The sequence below is a fragment of the Ceratosolen solmsi genome, unplaced genomic scaffold (assembly GCF_000503995.2).
Source record: "Ceratosolen solmsi marchali unplaced genomic scaffold, CerSol_1.0 scaffold28, whole genome shotgun sequence".
NCBI lineage: Eukaryota > Metazoa > Arthropoda > Insecta > Hymenoptera > Agaonidae > Ceratosolen > Ceratosolen solmsi.
Window position 1 is genome coordinate 1,504,780 of NW_011948429.1, and position 7,927 is coordinate 1,512,706.

The 7,927-nt window shown below is 34.1% G+C and overlaps 1 protein-coding gene across 1 annotated transcript in view; it reads right to left on the bottom strand.

Annotated features, from left to right (window-relative positions):
- The window catches only part of LOC105363742 (sodium/potassium/calcium exchanger 6, mitochondrial), a 21,754-nt gene extending 17,101 nt beyond the window's left edge, over positions 1 to 4,653 (bottom strand). The window contains exons 1-3 of the mRNA XM_011501509.1: positions 4,603 to 4,653; positions 3,697 to 3,914; positions 2,394 to 2,719 (exon numbers count right to left, since the gene is read on the bottom strand). Of these exons, the coding sequence (XP_011499811.1) occupies positions 2,394 to 2,719; positions 3,697 to 3,914; positions 4,603 to 4,653 (595 nt within the window). The remainder of the gene's footprint in view (positions 1 to 2,393; positions 2,720 to 3,696; positions 3,915 to 4,602) is intronic.
- Positions 4,654 to 7,927: the final 3,274 nt, after the last annotated feature.

The window sequence follows — 7,927 nt, forward strand, 5'->3', positions numbered from 1 at the left end:
CTACAAACGCTTTATTTAAGCATATTATTTAATAAAGAAAGCCAATTGATCAATAAAAATGCTTGAATCTTTTTTAGATCGAGTAATAATAAATAAAAAATTGATTTAATATTACAATATGAGTAAAATGGCGAAAAGTAATTTTATGTATAATATAATTTTACATACTTCATAAATAATAAATGAAATCATGAAATATTGTGTATTATGTTATATAGCTAAATTATGCTGCCTGAATATATCGAGTTCATTTTTTTGAAAAATATTTTATAAGTTACGAATACAAATAGCATTAGATAAAATAGCGTACAGTCGAACAATTTATCAAATTTTCTTTTCTTCATATTTAAGATATATTAGTATCAATACATTTGAGGGGAAAAAATCGTTTGAGTTATGTCTATTAACGTGGCAAACTAAATATGTCAATAAATCGAACAAAGAACAAAGATAATCTCAAAATTATAATGGATTTTAAGCGATATTGAGCCGTTAATTAAATGAATAATGCACATAGTGATATTAAATAAATGATAACTGACATGCATGAGAAGTATTGAGGAGGTCTGACAGAGGCTAATCCCGACCTTGATCATTTTCACGCGTGTTCGCGTGTGTCGGTGCGTAGGGATTTAGGCAGGATTTAGGCGCCGTCGCACAGTGCCGATTGGATCGGAGAGGGGGGCGAAACGAGAAGAGAAGAGGGAAGTATCGGATCATCGGGCAACGTAATTTAAGAGGCTGCGCATTTCTATAAAATCGCTAAATCTTTGTCCTCGTCGATAAAGACACCTGAGATCGCCGTAATAATCGGTACTCGCAGCCTCCTTAAGTTCATAAGAATTAAATCATATTTAGATAGGATAAATATTTTCATACCGTTAAGTAAATAAATAATATGCGCTTCAGTCTTTCGACACATAACGTTAAATTCACGCACAAACTGCTATTAAACCATGAAATTTAAATATTTGTAAAATTCCAATGAATATCGGAAATTTATTCAACATAACAAACAGATACATTAAGCTGCGATACTTGTTCAAATGAGGTCGAAAAATCGACAAATACCGTTGTTGTGAAGGAGCTGTGAAAAACAAAATTGAAACTGTATTCAAATAATTTGGCAATAAAAAATATAATTGAATTTGATAAAACATAAACGATTACTTGTAAATGTTACTGCATTCTAGTGTAAAGCCTACTGCAACTCTAGCATTTGTAAAAAAATATTTTTCAATCTTGGTTAGCAGCTTGTTACACGACAGATAATTTAATGTTGTATGATTGAGTGCAATGAACAATCGGCGGACACGTAAGTAATAGAAAATTGTGAATAAATTAATATACTTAAAAATCCCAATGATAAAGCTATAAATTCATGTTTTTATGTTTTTTTTTTGTTTTTTTTTTTTTTTTTTGTTTTTTTTTTTAGTTTATTGTAATCCAAGTACTATTTTCATAATGATCATCGATCAATGAGTTATTCTCAAATTGTGCGAAATCGATGAATGTTCAGTGGATGTAATTAAGGATTAAAACAGAAATAACCACTTTACGGGCTTTAGCGTTAATTCCACTGAAATTTACCTATCGTTTTCGTTCCCACATAGAGTTGCCATGAAATGCATAATTTGATTCTTAGTTAAGATTAGCAACTACGACGACACTGTACCATCCATGAACATTAAATTACGGCTTGAAAAAATTAATGATAATACAGTCTTAAAAGATAATCATCGCATGAAATTTACATTGTCACATCCGCTCTGCACTTCACAGTAAATCCCATTTCCCTAAAAATATGTCCTTACTAAATGCCATTTCAAAGATGCAGACGATTAAAAAATAAAAAAAAAATCTCAAAAAAAGATATAAATTTATATATTGTTATTCTCTAAATCCAGATCTTTCATATTAAATACTCCTTAATACATTTGATTGCTTATTCATAAGCTGATTACTTGCCGCTGTAATTCAACAATACATTCAACGCCAGCTTTTGCCGGCCAAGTACATAAAACGCTATTGCACGAGCTTAATACATTCGCTCTCAACAAAATCAAATTTCGACGGAACTCTTAATGCTTCCTGAACTTGGCGTCTGCCTCAATACAAAAGAATTCAAATGTTCATGCAAATTAATCGCTGGAATTTCGAAAGCGAAGTTTTTCCCCTTTGCAGGATGCAATTAGTGGGGACGCCGAAGGGAATCGACGTGGCTCGAACGAGCCGAAATCAATTGGTAAAAAAGTAAATCGACAATTCGCGCGTCGCTCCACAATTACGTCACTTACCGCAACGAGAAAATAATCTCGCTTACAGACGCGTCGGGGCAACTGCGCCCAAAAACGCCCCCAGCCGTCCAGGAAGGAAGAATGGGAAAAACTCACCGAGGGCCTCCCACAAGTGCACCACGTTGTCCCAAACGATGAGGCATATCCAGGCGACGGCGATTACGTAGAAGCTCGCGTCACGCATGAAGTACTTGGGATTGAGTTGGCAAGGGGCGAAGACTATTACGGTGCCGGCGATAATGGCGGTAACGAAGACGCCCGCGCCGATCAGCTCCATGAATATCATGAGGCGCTCCTCCTCGTTCGCGACCAACGAGGTGAAGATGTCGGGGGCACCATTGCCAAATGCCAGGATCGTCACCCCGGCGATGTTCTCCGAAAGCCGTAGCACCGCGGCGATCGTCGACAGGGACGGGCAGAAGCTGAAACCGATAGCTCCCCTCATATCCCCGTACTCGTGCATTTTCTCGATGGTCCGCGGCCATCCCTCCTCGTGACGCGCACTTTCCAAAGCTCGCCAAGATTATTCCGTGAGGGAGCTTTTACGTGGGGAGCTTTTTACCTACGCGCTCCCTTACCCACCCTAAATTAATCTTATTCATTCGACACGAGTGGCTTGGACATATGTATAGTGTAGCCGTGTCCTGCCCTCCGCGTACATTTTTATCCGCCGTCTGATTAATTATTTCAAAACCTCTTTGATAAATTATTATTGCGTCTCGAATTGTGTATGAAATTTTTCAGAAAGCGATTCGACACCCGTGCTTCGCTTCGTCATGATTTTTATCTCGAACGAGTTGCTATGTATGGTATGCTAAGCCCCACGAGCTTTTTCAATTACTATTCAAATTTATTATTCTTTCACGTTTATATTTCGTATTATAATTCATTTTTAAACATCTACGCGCGTTAAAAGTTACGCGAACATTGCGAATAAAAGTGCATGTCCAATTGGTGAGAATCCAATCTTTCATTTATATCGTTTAAAGGGAAGTTAAAAGAACTATATAAACAAAACGAAAATTATAGTACGAAAATAATTAGATAATATATTTATCGTTAATAGCTTTCAAAGGTTTTTTTTTTTTTTTTTCTTTTTTTTTGAGAATTCAATTTAAATAATACACGCATAATATACAATTTGCGGACAATTCTAATAATCTGGCCTGAAATTTTGTATCTAAGCCGGAAATATTGAAACTTTAAACATACTGATAATTGTTTAGCAATTTGGAAAGTCTCCAGATATGCTATAGTAATAATAATATACTAAAAGAAAATGAAAATATAAATTGTTGAGATAAAAATTTTCATCGGTGAAGAACTCCTTAGATATGCACGTGTGCAATTAAAATATCAACAACTAATAAGGAATAGGCAATAAAAAAAATTGAATTACAAATTATCCACAATGCTTCCCAATATGAAAAATAAGTAGAGAAGCCAAAGGAATAACAATGTTAATCCAAGGCCAAAAACGATTGTATTTTCAGTTCCGAAGGTGCAAAAGAGCAAAGTTGGATAAGGTACGAAAGCATAAACTTTGCAACTTTCCGTTTCTTGCATCCACAAACACCTCTTTTCCGCTGGAATATTCCAAATATAGGAACAATCATCCTTAAACACATAAACATGGTTCACATATAATTTCTATTGCTACTCAAGTCATTCTAAAAAGTCATTCCAACAAAAATATTATTACTATCAATTGCTATGATAAATTGCAATGTTTGTCTTAGTAAAGTTTCTTGAAAATTAAATTAAATGACCGGCTGATTTTATTTTTTATATTTGAATTATACATAACTTCATCAAGACAATTGTTATTTAATAAATATGTAGATTTCATTTATTATGTAGAGTGTATGAAAGCGTATGTGCGTACTTTTACGCATTATTTCCGTGTATGAAACATCAGTGTGTTAATAAATGAGATAAATTGCTTTTTATTCATTGAAATTGAATGTTTTATATTATTGCAACATTTATGTTTTACCGAACTGCAAATTGATGATAAGAATTATTTTTAATGAAATTTTCATTAGAAAATAAATATCAAAACACAGGATGAAGCTCATTCATTAAAATATTTAATTATTTAATACTTGATGCGTTTCATTAAAATTATTCTAATAAATATAATATCGAAAGGGCGTTCCTACGGTCTAATAAGACGAGTGTCATTTTTTTTTTTTTTTTTTTTTTTTTTTTTTTTTGTTACGCAATCAAATTTTTATAAAGATTTACAAAAGCTACGTACGTCGGACGTGCAATATTTTATAACTTTTCATATTCCCTTTCTTACCTCGCGTATTCGAAGAGAAAATAGTTTAGGAAGTTCTCCAGGCCACCGCATTATTTTCTTCTTTACACATAAATTTTATAAATGACACATGATAAAAATATACGGAGGGTGCGGAATTTTGTAACCTTAATTATAAAGTTTATTTAATGGATATTTAATAATGTGATTTAATATGTCCTGCAAATGAGATGTTCGCAAAGTATATATCTTTAATAATAAAAAAAATTAATATTCACTATTAATATTTAAATTCAAATAAAACATTTATTTAAAAGTTTTTATAGACGATTTTGGCACTTTAATGAATTCAATTGTTTGAACCAAAGATACAATCGAGCAAACGTATAACCAAAAATTCTCCTAATATTAAAAAAGTATCATAAAAATCTTGAACCTCGTTTTTATATAAATAATTGATTATTAATTTTTCTTTTATGTTGATTTATTTTCCAGAAATTATGTATTTCAAAAAGATAACTAACTTTTCCAGCTCAATGACACACATATATATTAAGATTTACAGAACTGTTCCAAATAATGAAATATGACTAATTTGAAAAATTGAGAATAATTGTCAATACCAAAAGTTTTAAAGATATTTCACATTGATGAAATTATATTAAATAAAAATGTTGAAGGATGTTAATATGTATACGGTCGATGTTTCTATAAAATATGAGTCATAAATATATTCCATTACCGTGTCTTGGATGATTGTAACATTGAGTTTATTTTACCATTTACGTAAGGATTTATGCTTATTTAGAGAATATTTAAAAAAAAAAAAAAATACATTAAAAATTAGAACGACTCTTACATAAATGGGACTTTCTTTTAAGGCGTTTGAAATTAAAATAACTTTTTAAAATATAATGCGCGTGCTTGACGCGAGGTTTCTATAAAAAAAAAAAAAAAAAAAAAAAAAAAAAAAAATACTTTTACATAAAGTATTTTGCATAAGAAAAATACGCTTTCTTGCACGTCATTTTTCAAAAAAACACTGTTTGAATTGAAATTATTTTCGAACAAGCGCAGTTTAAGAAAATAAAATGATTTGAAAACACGACTTGACAGTTAATTCATTGATAATGCGACCAACTCTTTTTTTTTTTTTTTTTTTTTTTTTTTTTTTAAACAAAAATCTTTGCACCTATGCTAGTAAAGGACTTATATCATCGAGACGATTTTGAAATTAAAGTTGTGTTTGAAAACTTTTTATGTACAATTTTTTCATGGCTTTTCATTGGACGGAGTTAGTTGGGAAAATGGAATGAAACAAAAATTCTGCAAACTTTTCTTGATAGAGAAGGAAAAATAACGGAAACAAAGAAGAGAATAATAATTTTCGCTTCATCTTCATACGCATGAATTATATGTAATACGTGGGGAAATAATGGGTATCGTAACGCACAAGTTAAATAAAATGCATTGAAAGTATTTAAATTAAATTTAATCTCTTTTTTAATTTAATTTGAAAAGACTGTATGCTAATAATGTTTATTTAGACGAAACTCTTCATTTCTGTATTTATAAAGCGAATACCGTCAAATATATAAGCTTACTAACTTTGAGTGCGCATGTACTTGAAAAAGAATGACACGATCTTCTCAAAAGTTTGAATAATGCATGCTAAGTAGACTGCACTTTGTAGATTTAAGCTAAATTTACATAAGAACAAAATCGTAGAAATCTATTTTTTGGCACCGCTTGTCTTACAATTAATTCAATAAAATCCTACCGTAGCAAAAAAAAAAAATCAAAAAAAAATAAAAAAAAAAAAATCGGCAAAAATCAGGAAAAATTATTTAAACGCGCTTTTACTGTTTATAATGATATAACACGTAAAATAAATTTCACCTGACGAACGTGTTGTAATCAAATTCAATCGCGATCAGCCTAATTTTATGACTTAGCAGCTTTCGATGGCTTATTTAGCAATATAATTTTATATCGCTTAACCAACTTAAATAATCGTCACAATTAAAAGATCTACAACGAGACACCTCCACAATTACTATCCGACTCATAATCATCAAATACAATTACATAATGACGTCAAGCTCCATTCTCCCACCTCCTCCGCCCATCTCCATCCCATTAAATGCTTGATAAACTTGAGCGGAACTTGAATAAGCGGAAGTTGCCATTACAACGGAGTCGATTAAACTTTCCTCGATAATTTTAAATAAATGCCTGGGGCTCAGCTAACTAACGCGCCCAACTAACCCGCAGACCCGCATAAAAATAGCCGCTAATCAATCATTTGGAACGGAGGCGAAAGACACGAGCTTCATTTGCCCGGCAACGGGATCCTCGCCCACCATCTACAGGAGCACAACCAACGGCCAAGCACGAATTCATCCCCCTCAAAAGCACGTCGATGTTATCTGTGTCAAAAGGCCCTCGAGTACGTGTGCGCCACTTTTTATGCGCTGACGTAGTGTCTTGATAAGGAGAAGAGGCTACGGCACCTCATTTGCATTGCCAAGACGCAGTCGGAAGTAGGAAATCCGTAAGGAACACATCGGCCTCGCTTGGTCTGCTTATACTTGCTTTCTTACCCCGGGTTCTTGGAGCGACCGAGTGGCCGGCTCATTAGGCGATGAAAAGTACCGAAGGAAAATTGGGGCGACGGTAAAAGGAAGCCAGCGGATTTTCACTTGCTCGCAAGGGCCTTTTACACTTCATAAGCCGACTTTCCATCCACTTATTTGACGGCGGCAGCGGCAGCAACAGCAACAGCAACAGCAGCAGCAGCAGCAGCTTTCCGCCTGTCCTTCAAAGTGCCATATTTCGTGTTTTTGACTTCCCTCCTCCCCCCCCCCCCCCCCCCCCCCCCCCACAACCCCTCCAACCCACTGTCGGATCGATAGGCGCAAAAGTCCCTCGAACAATATGTGCGCTGCTAACTCTCAGCCATTGTGTTTTTTGACGGACGAAGAGACGCAAGAACAATGGGAGCATCGAGTTTGAGGAGTTGCGCGAGTAAAGCCGAGATATAATTATCGAGACGGTTAAATAAGTTGAGCTGACGGGAAAGTCGACTAAGAAGCAACACTGACACGACTTTCGAATAGTAAGGGTCGTTGTTTAGTTTGCTATGTCTGTTTGTATTATTTATTCATTGATATTGCAGCGTTGAAATGATTTGGACGGGAGACGAATTCCTCTTTCCTTTGGCCTCTTTACGCGTCACGACTACGTTTCGTTACATTCCGTCGAGCTGGAAATCTTGGAATTATAATAATTGCATTTGTTGAACCATTTGGATTAAATGGCAACTGTCATGAGTGCGCTGAGTTGTTAAATCTGAGTGAAATGGACG